The 17,112-nt window shown below is 40.1% G+C and overlaps 1 protein-coding gene across 1 annotated transcript in view; it reads right to left on the reverse strand.

The window, feature by feature from the left end:
* LOC111863428 (head-specific guanylate cyclase) overlaps positions 1-17,112 on the reverse strand; it is a 366,348-nt gene that overhangs the window by 102,840 nt on the left and 246,396 nt on the right. Inside the window, exons 5-6 of the mRNA XM_023849758.2 lie at positions 15,012-15,411; positions 454-633 (exon numbers count right to left, since the gene is read on the reverse strand). Of these exons, the coding sequence (XP_023705526.1) occupies positions 454-633; positions 15,012-15,411 (580 nt within the window). The remainder of the gene's footprint in view (positions 1-453; positions 634-15,011; positions 15,412-17,112) is intronic.

Genomic DNA, 17,112 nt, shown 5'->3' on the forward strand with positions numbered 1-17,112 from the left:
ACCTCAATGGTTGTGCTACGCAAGACGAAGAATAAGAAGTTTATGCCACGTACACAAAAATCCATCACTGGTCCCTATACCGAGACAGATAATCCAGTCCAGAGCCCCATACTATTTCTTTAAGATCCACTTTAATATTATCTGTCCTTCTACCGCTAGATACTCCAAGTAGCCCCTTTCCTACAAGTTTACCCACAAAAACTTTCTATGGATTTCTCATCTTTTCATATGTGCTACATTCTCTCCCCATCTCATCCTCCTTGGTTTGTTCATCCTAATTGTATCCTGTTTATCCAAGGATCTTCTTCGCTCCAGGATTCTCCCATTTCATGCCCTAAAACATGGCAGCTGACCCTACTTTGGAGTGAAGCAAGTAGCTGCTTGTAGCCAGCATAACGTAGGAGGATGATCTCTCTCTCATACATAAATAAGAGAACTAGAAGCGGAACTGACCTGTGCTCTGGCCTGTTCTCCGACGAGGATGACGTCACGCGTTGCGTCATGCAGAGGAATATCGGAGATAAACAGCCCACGGCCCGTGAGACCGTCCAGACCATCCAGAAACGGGGAGCCAACAAATAAGATTGAATCCGATTCAGGACAAAAAACCATCTGCCCTTTAAGTTCCAGGCCCTGCAAAAGACAGAAAGAAATTACGTATAGTTTTTGTTTCAAGTCAAACGATCAAAGCTTCAGCTGATGGCCGTAAGATTGTAAAAGGTGTTAATAAATCCAGTCATCCAATCCAAAACCCGTCTTATAAGTCACGGCCATAAATACCCGACAATAATGTGACATATAAATCCATTGCTAGGGGACGCCCGCAATACATACACTGTCCAACAAGCAACACTGTAACAACGGGGTTGTGTAACTCGCTTCTAGGCAACGGCTAGGTAAACAGATTTCCACGCATGCGCAATGACGTCAACCCCAGTAGTGTTAGCTATCATGTGATGTGATTTCTGTGTGATCTACGCTACGAAACGGTACATCTGTGTTTTCTGCATTGTCCGTGCTGCGGCTATATAACACGAGTCCTCTTGCGGCGAAGAAGAGTTCTTAGTTGAGTTCCGAGGTTCCAGAGTGATTGAACAAGAAGTGGCAAGAAGACTTCTTAGTGATCTGAAGCGCTGGTTTCTGTGTTGAGATCCACTGCTAGGAGACGACTAGTGGAAACTGAGAGACCTAGTGGTTGTGTAACGGTGAATTGTAAAGTGTGCAAATCATCAATAGCGCTCTACTAATTGTAATTAAGAGAAATTGTAACCGAAGTGCCAATAAATTCAATCATCCGATATAGAACGCTTTATTTTCGTCACTCGTACCCTCCTACACATGTTATGTTGCCTAGCACAAAACGTTTCACAGCGGTTAGACAGACATGCAACTCATGCTCTCCACCGGAACTAGTTCAAAGGAATCCAAGAGAAGGGAATGCTCCCACCTAAATGTTAACCAATCCATAAATTTCACGTCTCATTTCACTTGCAGGCGGAACGTTGTTTGATGCCTGCACCGCGCGCGTATCACACGGCGTTCCATAATGACGCTCACTTTATGAGCGTAGATTCTTCACAGATAACTGAATAACGCTATATCATCTGCAGAGACTTGGTTCTGAAATTTATGGAAGATGATAACTTTCTGTGAAACAGGAAGGACTGACTGGAAGTAGTGGCGGGCGATTTTAAAGTACTATACAGGAATTCATACGGAGGAAAGTAGGAAAATCACGGAAAATTTAATTAGGAATATCAAGTGTATACATCGAGATTTCAATGAAAGTCAAAATTGCTGTGGCTTCGTCAAAATTACTTGATTCGTGTTTTGAGATTAGTTCATTTAATAAAGAGGCTCAGACAGACAGACAGACAGACAGACAGAGACACACACACATAGGTAGATAGGTATGTATGTATGTATGTAAGTATGTATGTATGTATGTAGGTAGGTAGGTAGGTAGACAGACAGACATAGATAGATAGACTTAACAGACAGGTAAATAGCTACACAGATATGTAATGCAGACAGCCAAAGAGAGACAGAGGATAATGAAATAAATTTGTTCTCTGTTTATATTAACAATAAGGCAATGAGAAGTTATTGTAACAGTGCTTCGACAGAGCATTGTAGTAGCTGTGTACAAGAAGTACTAATTCCGCCGATAGGTGGATCTGCCAACAATAATGTCTCCGTCGAATCATCAGCTGTAGTTATTTACATGAACATTTTGTATTTATAAGAGTGCTGGAACTTGTACTTTTTGAAGTTATGCTTTGATTGTGTGTGTGTGCAGACCCTACCACATAGATGAATACTTAAATATATTTTTTCAGTATAATAAATTCATAATGATGGTTTATGGCTATGCTGTTAACACGTAGCTCTTATGGGGAGCGCTGTACTCTCTGACTGCAAACATAACTAATTCTGGCGGTAGATGGCTCTGCCAACAACGGTCTCTGAGACGTCATCTGCCATCATTTGAATGAGAAATGTTTATTTTGAGAGCTCCTTGAAACCTATGTTTTATGTAGGATTTAAGTGGAATCTCCTGATATATAAAATAAATAACAAAATAAGTAAGGAGAGACGAAGAAGGAATAGAGAATATCCGCATAATATTGTTTCTGCAGTGAAAAACACATGAAGACTTATGCAACGTAATGGACTGTTCCATCCAGATTAGTGCTCAGCACGCTCATTTCTTTTTCTTTCCTTTAAGACTTAATGGAGTTTCTTACAGACTCAGACATTATAGAATATCCGAGTGACAAATCTCACTTTTCACCATGTTTTTCTGCCGGTACAAGAAGTTTCCAGCAGGGGTGTGAAGAGCCTTCTCTCTACAGTTATCTGGACTATCCCGACTGAAATGTTTCTTGGTCTTTGTCAGGACCTCCAAGCAAACACCGACACATTAATGTCACGTGCTAATGACTAGAAATAGGGTTTAGATTGGTAAATGGATTTACTGAAGGCTTATAACTAGTAACTACAATTAATTATGACGTAATACTAATTGGCTAATTGGATTGGTCATGTTTTACGCAGAAACTGCCTTCTAAAAGAAGTTATTGAAAGAAAGATAGAGGGGCGGATAGAAGTGACAAGAAGACGAGGAGGAAGATGATGCTGGATGACCTTGGGGACAGAAGAGGATATTGTCTAGATCGCATTAAGTGGAGGAATTGTTTTGGAAGAGACTGTGTACCTGTCGTCTGACAGATTACTGATGATGATGACGACTATCATTAGTTCGCACAATCTACATCTCAATATAGCACACGCTAAGTCTTCTATGCCTTCTATGTCTAGCCGTTGTCTGGTAACGGATGCCAACAAAGTCCTCTGCTGTGGACTTGTCGTCTGACAGATTACTGATCAATGAATGAATGATTAAGAACTATGCTACCGTCAACACAACAAATATTTCAGTTATTACATTATATCTTTATTACTGCAATATGTTTCGGTCATAAATGACCATCATCAGGCAGGATTACGTATAGTTACTGAAATACCGATACGGATTCTTATCGGTGCAACGCGTCGTATTGAATATTAACATAAAAACTTTGCCTTTATCTTTGTAAATTTAAAATAGCAAATACGAGTACATGATTAAAAATATAAAAAGATAGATTTAAATAAGGGTATACTATATATAACATTTTGGAAGATTATTAAGAATATTAAAGATATATTAGCAGTATGTAAAGTAATATTAAAAGGTATTAAAAATATATGTAGGTGGGTTAGGGATCTGTATGCCAACTAAAATATTTATATTAAGGGGATATCCTGCTAAAATGTTGAAATTTGGTGTGTATGTTGCGTAGGTTTTGTTGCTGAAAATTCTATATAATAAGCCCAGTATGTGAGGCTTATTACCCTGACTGAACTGCCTCGTGGTATGAACATGGAGAATTGACATATTTACATAATAAGATAAAAAAGGCAAGACAGTCCCTGTGCTTAACTAATTAAGCACTACGTCATGAAGACGTATGGGGGAGTAGATGTATAGATCCACTTTTTCTTGACCTCGGCACTAGTTGGAGGTGAATGGTCACCGGCCGTTTTACCCCCGTTGTTAGAGCCCTCGGTACCCACTGAATAGGAGGCTGGGTGGGCTCCAGAACCGGTCTAGACGACGTGGAGAAGAGGAAATTAACCTTACCAGGACTCGAACTCCGACTCCTTAGTCTTCCAGGCCACAGCCAGTCGCTATCCCTATTCTACATAATAAGAAACGTAATGAACCTTCACTAATGAGTCTTCACTAACTGTTATCAAGGTGAACAAATGAAGAGCGATTGAAACGAGTGAGGTATAGTGTGCATAGAATATATGAGTAATGCGTGTACGACTTACGCTGAAAACCTACAGAGATGAGAGAATTCTGAAGATCTTGGCACACGTGGGAGGGCAATATTAATCTGTAAAGAGGTCGTAGGAATGAGATGACATTTCATTTCTGTCAGGCCAAGAAGTGTAGAATTCATGCAGTTTCATGAGTACGGTCCTGATTCGCCTTGAGAATTGTGTTAGAAATGCGCAACCTTGCCGACAGTTGCGTTCATGAGGTTGGAACTACTGCTATGTAGGAAAGTCACACTCTCGGCCAAGAGACAGGTTATCGTCCGCGTGGTTCCGCTGTGGTTACGCACCTGAAAAATTCGAGATACTCCTTTAAAATAAGCCACGATCGCTTTCTTTTACGTCTACTTGAATTTATTACCCATACTATATAATTCAAGCACGTAAAAATGCATTGTTAAAATATTTTTACATGTTTGAGCGTGACTATAGACGGGTTTTGGATTGATGATCGCATTTATTGGACTCTATGATACAGCGCACGACTACTCTTTACTATTCACTATAAAACACGCACACGCGCTAGTGTCCACAGTCAATTATTTACTAGCCGTTGCTTGGCAGCGGCTTCCAACAGCGGACGTTCCCTCTCCTCTGGATTGTCGTAATGTCTCCGGTCTCAGTTAACAGCTTCTCACAGCCACGGCTCACAACGACTGAGCCTCAGCAGTCCTCTAAATAACCCAGTAACTAACTCAGTCATTCTCTAACCAACTGAACTCAACTCGACTGACTTGCTTATGACAACCCTGCACGGGCCGTACAGAAAACGTCGATATTCTCTTGCAGTTTACGGATCGTTGTCTAGTAACGGCTATTATCTAGTTATTTGTTTCGCGGTTGTTGCCTAGCAACGGTTCTACATGTCACAATAACAAAGAATAAATTAATTAAATTTTAGCATTTTATGTACAGCCAAGTCACTGAATTAAATGAACAACCGACTACAACTTGAGGAGTACTATCTTCTGGTATATAACGCCGTGTATTCCGTTGAAAGTCAACCGACATTTCGGAGGAACATATCGCCTCCATCTTCAGAGTCGAAGAATACTCTTCATAACCACCGCTGTGAGAACTTTGTATTCTACATGAGTGCAATTTTTTAAAACACTCTTCAACTGCGCTTGTTTTCATGAAATCACATGAGAAAATTATATGCAGATAATGGATGTTAAATTATGTCTGGTTTTGTTAGAAGTGATCGTGGCTTACTTTAAGTTATCGGTATCGTCCAGTTATTTGCGTGGATATGTAAGGAAAAAGAGAGAAAATCTTAAAATAGTAAAGATTCGAATCTTATGAATTCTAGTGACAATCTAGAGACATTATCGTCGTAACAAGTTACTCGTGTTACGTCTCAAAATCCTGTGGGCCTCCATGGGCCGTTACAGGGATAGCTTGGCACGTAAGGCTGACAACCTTACCTCCATCTGTGAGACGACTCTCTAGAAAATGTGTGAACTTCGATGTCTCACAATCCTACGGGCTTCCGCGGCCTGTTACAGGATAGTTTTACATTTTTTGTATAACCTCTGAACCTTAAGAAGATGTGAGATATGAAAAGGCAGGATACGAAATCCACCATCCAATAATCACGTGCGCGTGAATGGTAGATAAAATGTAGTTAAGAATTTCTGGCTATTCGTTTGAAGAAATGTTGTAAAGTTTCTCAAGTGTGAAATTTGATATTTGTCACAATAAAATTTCCTGAATGTCCCGGCTTTCAGCATTTCATGTATTGAAAATGGTACAAAATTTGTGGTCTTTCGAAAATATCATTTTTACCTATATTCTATCAATACAACATTTGTTCAGCAGTGTTCTGAGTTATCAAGCTACCGTTGTATTCATGCTTTACATATTGTAACCGAGCATTTTTTGTTTACGAATCCATATATTTCCCGACACTAAATTCCCTTTCTGCGTTTCACCCTGTGACAACTTTCAAAAATCTTCCTCCCGCATTCCGAAGATAATTCCCCTCTCCGAGTTTCACGAGGAGGCATTCTTCTTCCTGATCCATCATCATCGTTGTCCTGCTTCCTCCTGTTCAGTATTCCTGTCCAGTTCCTATTTCCTGCATGCAGGTCGTGTCCTGCACTAACCACTGTACGGAGAAGAGTGACCTAAATTTCCTTCTACTTTTCACAAGTATCTGGAAGGAAATTAATAAGAAAATCTGATATATTTCGGTAAGAAAATAAATGAAGTTAATTTGAGGAGAACGTATTTTACATGCCAGTGATTATTTTATTTTAAAGTTACTTTATATTTAATTTTCGTTTCGTAATTCATTATTTTATCCTTCTGCCTCAAAAACAAGAGATTCTGACAGCAACTAATGACCCTTAAGAAATATCACAGTGTTGGCAGGAATTACACACTAATGGCTCACAATGATATGCAAACTGGCTCAATTGATTATGTAATTACAATTGAAGCCCGCGCCATAGCTCAAGCCGTTAGTCGCTGGCTTCCCACTGCAGCGGCCCTGGTTTGAGCCCGGGTCTGGTAAAGTGGGATTTGTGGTGGACAAATTGGCACTGGGGCAGATTTTCTCCCAGTACTTCGGTTTCCCCTGTTAATCTTTATTCCACCTAATTCTCTATTATCATAATCACCCGGGGCAGACTACAATAGACCAATCAGTGGCCGCCGTGCCGGGTGGACCCAGTTGGACTCCACCCCCCATTAAGCGAATTTAAAAAAACTACAATTGCAGAAGTAAGTATTAAATTCTATGTATAAATTCCATTATTATATTTTTATATATTTGTCATAATAATTAATAAGGCAACAGGATATACATAATGTAGAATAAAATAAATTATGTATTATATACAAGTGACACTTTTAATATACGCTGAAATTTTGTACTGTTGCCATATTCCTAATTTTAGGGGACGCACATTTCACAAGAGGCACATTCGAATGTCCACATCACCTATAAAACTTTTAAAAACACTGTTGTTAATAGTAATTCTAGAATGGACCAATATGCAACAATAAGAGAGGTACTTCACTCAGTATCGCGTTCTAAATCCCTAAAAAATAAAAATTTACTTTTGGGTGGCAAACACACAGTGAATTTCTGATTCAATAAATATAAGAATGAATGAATATAATTTCGGCTGGAATTGTATCTAAATATAGGAATTCATCATATTGAAGGCTCCACTCATTCGTGCGTTTGAGATTATTAAGATAAAGGTGAGATCAATTATTACCAAAGGCCGCACCATAGCTCAAGCGGTTAGTCGCTTGCTTCCCACCGCGGCGACCCGGGTTCGATCCCGGGTCTGGTCAAGTGGGATTTGTGGTGGACAAAATAGGGCNTCAATTGATTATGTAATTACAATTGAAGCCCGCGCCATAGCTCAAGCCGTTAGTCGCTGGCTTCCCACTGCAGCGGCCCTGGTTTGAGCCCGGGTCTGGTAAAGTGGGATTTGTGGTGGACAAATTGGCACTGGGGCAGATTTTCTCCCAGTACTTCGGTTTCCCCTGTTAATCTTTATTCCACCTAATTCTCTATTATCATAATCACCCGGGGCAGACTACAATAGACCAATCAGTGGCCGCCGTGCCGGGTGGACCCAGTTGGACTCCACCCCCCATTAAGCGAATTTAAAAAAACTACAATTGCAGAAGTAAGTATTAAATTCTATGTATAAATTCCATTATTATATTTTTATATATTTGTCATAATAATTAATAAGGCAACAGGATATACATAATGTAGAATAAAATAAATTATGTATTATATACAAGTGACACTTTTAATATACGCTGAAATTTTGTACTGTTGCCATATTCCTAATTTTAGGGGACGCACATTTCACAAGAGGCACATTCGAATGTCCACATCACCTATAAAACTTTTAAAAACACTGTTGTTAATAGTAATTCTAGAATGGACCAATATGCAACAATAAGAGAGGTACTTCACTCAGTATCGCGTTCTAAATCCCTAAAAAATAAAAATTTACTTTTGGGTGGCAAACACACAGTGAATTTCTGATTCAATAAATATAAGAATGAATGAATATAATTTCGGCTGGAATTGTATCTAAATATAGGAATTCATCATATTGAAGGCTCCACTCATTCGTGCGTTTGAGATTATTAAGATAAAGGTGAGATCAATTATTACCAAAGGCCGCACCATAGCTCAAGCGGTTAGTCGCTTGCTTCCCACCGCGGCGACCCGGGTTCGATCCCGGGTCTGGTCAAGTGGGATTTGTGGTGGACAAAGTAGGGCTGGGGCAGGTTTTCTCCGAGTACTTCGGTTTCCCTTGTCAATCTTCATTCCACAAAATTCTCCATCATCATAATCATCCGGCGCAGGCTACAATACAACAATCAGTGGCCGCTGTGCCGAGTGGACCCAGTTGGACTCGCCCCCCCCCCCTACTAAACGAATTAAAAAATATTACCAAATATTTTCAAGTTACTGAGGTTATATATTTTTACAGATGTGTGTTGCTCACAATTTCCTGTTGAAATTTCTAAGTGATTTAGGCTAATGTTCCTTATAAAATTTTTAAGCACCTTGAGAATAATTAATTATAAAGTAGTTTCTTGGGGTGGTGTCAGACTGAGTCCACTTCGCAGGTAGGCCACTAACTGGCCTATTGTACCAGCCCTGAATGAGTGTGAAGCAGTCAGTGGAATGAGTATTAGCAGGGGAAAGCGATGCGCTCGGATAAACCTTCGCCAGTGCCACTTTGACCACCAAAAATCCCACATGACTCGACCTGGGCTCGAATCCTGGCCGCCGCGGTGGGATATCTATAAATTATATTAATGACTTTCATTGTTATATTTCCCCAATGTTCTTAAAGTTTTGGAAACAGCTAAGCTGAACATTTCGCACTGTCATCATGTACATAATTTAAGGCAGGAAAATTATGTTTCTTATAAAAGCTACAAGATTATTTATTATAATTTCTGGTTGCTTATTTGCAGCAGTCAACCAAGTACACAACACAGTCTAGGTTGTATGCTACAAATACCAGCCAACTAGTATTTATTTGTTAAAACATTACTTAATTCCATCATTACTGATAATAGTAAAATGCAATAGATTATTGCCGAAGCGAGATTGAATAAAAATGCGGTATATTAATTTTCTTTGGAAATTGGATTTAATTCCAATAACATGGGTTATGCCAAATTTGCAAGATAAAGTCAAATGTCTAATTACTATAAAAGTTCTTAAATTAAGAAATGTATGAGGGAAGATGAGAACTAGCTTCAAATATAATGTAACAATAGATATTTTATCAAAATAGGATTATTAGCTGGCTCAAGGTAGAGTTGGTTATGTAATGCTTGGTGTTGAGCACATTTCTTCAGCATGTATGTCGATGGTGTGAGTATTCTGCTAGTTCTATTTTCGGAAGATGCTCTAGATATATTAGTGATGTGTCGGTATTATGTTATGCTGTTGTGGTTGTATTTTAATTTTGTATTATGTGTAGTGTTTTTAGATTGTTATGGCAAGGCTGATATTTGATGGGGTTATGTACAGTTTACACAACTTAGTATATTGTGCGTAGAGTATAAAGTACATTATATTCGGGTGGTAATATGGTATTTATATTGTGTGTGTTTGGGAGTTGTGTAGTTAGATTTTGACTAAATCTGGGACACATGAAAGTGGGGAACTCAACCTCCATAATTGAAATTGATGAAGAGAAAACATTTGAATTATGAGGTGTAATTATGTGCAGTTGACGTACTAAATGGATAAATCGTTGTGATAGATATAATAATAATAATAATAATAATAATGATAATAATAAAAGGGAATAATATTTAGAGAGTAAGCGGAAAACAATATAAATAGGAAAAAGAAAATATTGGTCTATTTGGATTCTTTGTCTACTAAAAACAATTTTATGATGAAAGCCGAATGACATGAATATGAGAATACAAAGAATTCGTTATGGCTTTTACACAAAAATGGCTGCTTTAACTTGCAACATATTAGGAAGTGCAAGCATATGACAACAATTATGATGCTGTCTCTTCTTTTATGTTTCAATATCTCTAACAATTTTAGACATTCGGGAAAGCTGCAATGGATAAAGAATTTGTTTTCTATTTGTCTCTACAATGTTTTTATGAATATATTTCTGTGTCATAATATATGAGATAATAAATATGATCTCTCGGCATGCATGCAGAAAAGCATGTAAACCATTTTACTCTGGTTCGATTTTAACCAAAGCTGGAATGTGTTGCTACATTCTTTTAGATCTCTCCAAAATAACATTTCATGGCAAAGCGTTCAGCAATTTTTCGGCTATACATGCAGCCAGACAGGCATGACAAAATGAATATGAATACTTTTGTAGCTTTTATTTGTGAATGTGCCAATAAGTAACTTCTGGAATGGAGGCTGTAATCGAAAGGATTCTATAGAGGAAAGTACACAATGTTAGTGATGAGCACACAAAAAAATAAGTCTAATTAGTAATAACAGAGAAGTGGATATTGAATATCAATTATAGGAGATATAATATATTGAATTAAAGTACTGAGTAAAGTAAACAGGTTAAAATTCGCCCGAGAAATTTACAAAATTTCCAAAAATTGTTCACGATTTCTGAACATTCCCATACCACAAAGTTGTCAAGAAGAAAACTGTGTAATGATTTAAATGCAAGTCTGTAGTAATTAACATAAAATAGGGAATGGGGACACTTCAGCTTGTATAGTAACGAGGTTACAGATTGAATGACCAAGGAATTTAGGTCGAGTTTCCATTACGGAGAGAGATTTTCACTTCTCAATAGGGTCAATACTGACTATGAGACCCATCAAGCCTCGCATCCAATTCGTACGGGTGGTCTTTCTCAGGGAGTAAAGTTGGCGAGGAATGAAGCTGGCATGCAAGGAATTTTACTTCCAGTCACCAATACGCCTTCATGGCATGATGCTTAAATAAGCAGAGGAACAGCTTTACTTTTACCTTATTTACACAACTAGGCGCACACAGACGAATTTCAAATAAATCGATGACTTGTTTCCATTTGGAGTAAAGTATACAGTTTGACGTTCTCACAGCAAGGGCTATGAGGAGTTATATCTCTTGGGGCATAGCGCCATGTATTTCGGTGAAACTCAACCTACGTCTCAGAGAAACGTATTGTCCCCTTCTCCAGGCTTGAAGAGTAAGCCAAGCAAGAAAGGAGCAGGAAACAGGCAGAAATCTCTGCTTTCACTTGACTACGTGGCGGTGTATCCCAGCAGATAGAACTTCAACAGTCTGTTAGACATAGCTATGGGACTGGTAGCTAAATAGAGATCGTACTGTCGCCATATCGACGCATTTCTCCCCACAAAGATTGTCATAATAAAGGTGTATTCTTTAATGCTAGTGGGGTGAGACTAAGTCCCTTCTACTGCGGCCACTTCTGGCCTATTGTACCAGCCCCAGATGATAGGTGAGGGTGACTGTGGAGCAATTGGTGGAATGAAGATTGGCAGGGGAAACCGAAGCACGCGGAGAAACCCTGCCCTACCGCCACTTTGTTCACCATAAATCCCACTTGACCAGACCCGGGATCGAACCCGGGCCGCCGCAGTGGGAAAATAAAAGTGTATATTCGTATTTCAAAGATTTGTTACCGCACAATTTTGAAGCTTCTGCTTTAAGGAACGATAACGGAATTCCCACCTCTACAATACGTACTGCTGTCATATTGGTCTTGCTGACGAGTGGAAATAATGGTAATAAAAGAATTAAAATATATTAGTCTCTTGTGGCTGGATCTTCAAGATAAGTGTCATGAAATTTGGTCTTGTGTATGTGTATCTTCATTGGTTGCATCCTATTGTGTGTTTCAGACGTATATGTAGGAATTAGGTTACCGCCACACAACAAATATACTAGTTTTTAACGTTTTATAATTCGACTTTTTATTCCTGCTACATGTTTCGGTCGTACAAGACCATCATCAAGCAGTTATATATAGGAGTACGTACAGTTATTGAACTACCGATGTGAATCCATACCAGTGCAATGTGCCACATTATATAATATCTTCTGCTTTAAATATAATACTAACAAACTTGAGGCAAGAATTTTATGTTAGTATATAATACGACACGTATAACTGCTTGGTGATGGTCCTGTACGACCGAAACATGTAGCAGGAATAAGAAGTCGAATTGTAAAACGTTAAAAACTAGTATATTTGTTGTGTGGCCTGTCACGGTAGCCGAGCGGTCTAAGGCGTGCACTGTCTTCGCTCGCTCGGAAGCCGGGATCGTGGGTTCGAATCCCACTCAGGGCATGGATATTTGTGTACGTTTTTCTGTGTTTGTCTACAGGTAGAGGCCTTGCGACGAGCTGATCACTCGCCCAAGGAGTCCTACCGTATGTGTAAGATCTAGTAAACCGAAGTGAAACGGAGTTCATGGAGGTAGGCCTAGGCCCATATTGGGGCTGTAGCGCCACAGGGGAAGAAAAAATTGTTGTGTGACGGTTAACCTAATTCGTATGTACGTATATGTAGTGTATGTATGTTCAGAGGCACCTCAATTGTCGTGGCTATCCGCGCGGATAAATATTTCAAATAATTCAAAAGTTACGAAGAGGCCATAGGTGAAAATTACAAAGTATCTGCCCCCACTCCACTCCTGACCTTGTGTTGTGAAGCCGAGGGCATGACACCGTTCTTGCTATATTGAGTGCACTGGGTGTCCGGACAGAGAATTTATTCTACCGACAGAAGCACCAAGTTGTGCTAAACCAAGTCCAAATGTCGTCCTCTGCAGTGACAGTGTAGCACTATGAATAGTTCTATGACATTTTCCGATCGAGTATTGGAAAGGCTCTGATCTTGCGGGCTAAGATCTTCAGCCTAAAGGTCGAAGAAATTCTCCATTCGGACGTACTGTATATTTACTGAAGAGAAAGCAAGGCAGGAAGGTGGTAATGGGCACTCCTGAAAATTCGACTCTTCACTTAGGACCAAAATTCATGTGCGTGTTTTAAGTTTATACAATTCATATGAACTACTAATTTTCCGTGTAAGATTTGAGGTTTTCACGGTGGTGACTATGAAGAATGCCGTCTTCTTGGATGTGGTGCCTTGTAGATATTTTGTTAAACGCCGTTTCGGAGGAACGTATCTCTGTCCTGAAGATGGGGGCGATACGTTCCTCCGAAACATTGGTTAACATTCTACATACATCTTCTTACGTTAGGTCATCGTTCACGGATTTCTTGTACCCTGAAGATGGAGGCGATACGTTCCTCCGAAACGTTGGTTAACCAAGTATGTGTACGGCGCCACATCCCAAAGACGGCATACTAATTTTCACTCCAAGATGCGCGCACAGCTGCTATCACACTCCAGTGCACGAGCCAGTCTTCCGGGTACTTTTGTTGGTTTATACAAAGTCGCTAATTGTACACAAGACAGCAAATGAACTAAAATATTGTGGTATATGATTGTCAATAAAGGAGTTTATAAAAATATAAAATGAGCTTGAATTAATAAAAATGAAATTAAAAGTAAATTCGTATGATGTTTCAGCCTTGGGCAGTACACGACAGTATTCCAGGCAGAAGTATATGCCTTTAAGGCATGTATTATGGAGAATCTAGATAGGAACTACAGAAACAGGAACATCTACATTCTATCTGACAGCCAAGCTGCACTTAAAGCGCTTGACAAACACCAGATCAACTCAAAATTGGTCTGGGATTGCCACCAAACTCTCATGGAACTGGCCAAACATAACAGGGTACAACTGATATGGGTGCCAGTGCATGCGAGTATTGCTGGAAACGAAACAGTTGACAAATTGGCCAAGATTCGAGCTGAACATCCGTGCATAGGACCTGAACCAGCCTGTGGCATTTCTATAGGAGTTGCCAGAAAGGCAATCAGGGACTGGACAAAAATGTAGCACAAGAAATACTGGTGATCCTTGACTGGACTCAGGCAAGCAAAGGGACTCGTACGAGGACCTTCTACTAAAAGAGCGAAGGAACTGTTGAAGTTAAACAGGAACCACCTACGATGGGTGGTAGGACTACTTAGAGGACACTGTCACCTTAAGGGACACCTCTTCAATCTGGGAATAAGTGACAGTCCAACTTGTTAGAGGTATCTAGAAGAAAATGAAACAGCCACACACATCCTGTGTGAATGTGAGGCCTTAGCTTATTTAAGATTACGTCACTTGGGTCAATATTTTATGGAACCAAGTGACTATTTCGACGTCCCCACGTACAAAATCCTGCGCTTCATTCAAAATGCAGGATTTCTGAGGGAATAATCAGAAGGAGAGGTACAATAGATCACTGTGGTCGCGGTGCAAGGGCCCAGACGGTCCACCCCTTATACATTCATTCAAACTCATATGATTTTGTTAGTTTTGAGAGCTTATAAATTTAATATCTGTTATGGACTTGTTTTTCGAAAATCACTGCCCCCCACCCCTTTTCCGGGCTCTCAGAGGCAACCAGTTTGCTGATCAAGAGACACCATGGCTTGCTCAATTGCAACCCCAGCTTAGAGGAAACTTTGCGAACTGCCCTCTTTGAATGTCTTGCCTTCTCTTATTTGTAGGACAGTATTGTAGTTGACCTTCCCACTTACCTCAGCAAGTCTTTCTTCTGCTGTCGAGTCCGGCCATCTGATAGACAGAACAAAAGGGGTATTGGCACGTTTGACAATCTCATTGAAACAGAGAGCGATGCCTCTCGGTCGTCGAAATTCGAAATACGTCGCGACGGATGTGCCGAGGGTTCGCAGATCACGAGCGAAGAGTTGCATGAAGCCTGCTCCCAGCTGCACCATCTCTAGGTGGCGGTCCATCACGAAGTGCCACGGAAATGCCTTGCAGAAACTCGCAACTCCCATACGGAGATCCGCCGCGGAACGGGACAGTGAGGTGCTTGTGACGTCACGCACACCTGTTATAACGTCTGCATCGTCGTCATCACTGTCCACTTCTTCGGGGACCTCACCTGATGGTGCGGCAGGAGTTATACGATATCTGAAAGAAAGAGAGAAGTTGAAAGGTTTCATAATTTCCAAATGAGTTCTCTGAAACCCCAATGTCATTTTATACATTCAACCCTGAAGGTTAAGGCAATAGGTTCCTCCGAAACGTTAATAGCAACTTACAAGCCTATTTCTTCAATAATCAATGGCTCCTCGGCCCTTTGCAGGGCCCTGGCCTCTTCTTCAGTTTCGTAACAAATTTTATGCAGACGGTATGACTCCTTGGACGAGTGTTCAGCCCGACACAGGCCACTACCTACACACAGAACAATACAAGCACAGAAAAAACACACACAGATATTCATTACTCGAGTGGGATTCGAACCCACTAACCCAGTATTTAGGAGAGTGAAGACAGTTCATGTCTTAGACCGCGCGGCCACTGTGATAGGCCTTACAAGCCTATACTACGGGGTATATACAGTAACTACCTGTACTACAATCACCACAGCGAAAATTTCAAGTTTTGTTGGCACTGATATTTATTTAACCATTTAAACACCAATGGTCACTACATATGCCATCTGCTTTTTACACACAAAACTCTGCATTATTGCCGCAAGGTGATGTTTGTATGATTCTCACGATAAACCTACAATTATTTCACATATGCCATTAAATACGTGGTAACTATTCTTTTTAAATGTGAAAGCAGTAGTATCTGCAAGGTAGGAATTTAAATTTTAAAATAACATTTAAACGAATTTCAGGCTCTTCTGTTGAATCCATTCTACAGCTCTGAAACTGGAAGTATGACACATGTAACTTGTGATGTCTGTGAATATGAAGAAACAGTTATTGGCCTAAGTCTCGATATTTCAGTTTCTCGATTTAATATGGCGTTGAGATCTCATACTTAATTTGTTTTCCCTCGACATTCCAGACAACATTACTAGTATTCCAGCATCGTATTTTACACACCACAGAATTCTACAAATTCCATTAGAGATATATTCTTGGTCTCACGTTGTTTCTCGTAAAAACAAATTATATTACAGGCAGACCAGACAATCTGTCTCTCTGTTTTTCCTATTGGTTCCACTTTGGAGCATAGAGCGTCCGTGAAGCACCTTGTTTCACTTCGGTTTCTTAATCCTAAGACATTTGGTAGGAGTTCTTGGACTGGGGATCAGTCAGTCGCAAGACCCTCACCTAATATAGTACAACACAAACACAGAATAAAAGTAGACAGACAACCATGGCTTGAGTGGGATTCGAATCCACGGCCCCTGTGTCCGAGAGAGTGAAAGTGGCTAATACCTTAGACAGCACGGCCACTGTGATCGGCGACCAGACACTAAACTCAGTTTATTCGATGATTACATCGCGCTCTTTGCCAAAAATTACTACTCCAGATTCGTCATGCAGAAACTGCAAAGACACATCACTTCTGCAGCAATGGTTTATAAAATGGGGAATCTCCATAAAAGTAGACAAGACTTCGCTCGAAGTTCGCATGAAATGTAAAAAGGTAAAACTGTCCGTGTAACAGGCCCATAAGGGAGTGAGAAATCGAAGTTCCCAAATTTTCTCTAGAAAATTGGCTAATAGATGGCGGTAGGGTTGTCAGCCTTGAGCGCCGGTAGCCCTTTACCCCCCCAGGAATCTTCCTGCTACTGATTTCTGTTAGAGGCTGAGTCGACCCCAGGTCCATAGTGCGGCTGGAAGGATTAGGTAATTTGAAGACGACCAA

Source organism: Cryptotermes secundus, unplaced genomic scaffold (genome assembly GCF_002891405.2).
Source record: "Cryptotermes secundus unplaced genomic scaffold, Csec_1.0 scaffold964, whole genome shotgun sequence".
Lineage (NCBI taxonomy): Eukaryota > Metazoa > Arthropoda > Insecta > Blattodea > Kalotermitidae > Cryptotermes > Cryptotermes secundus.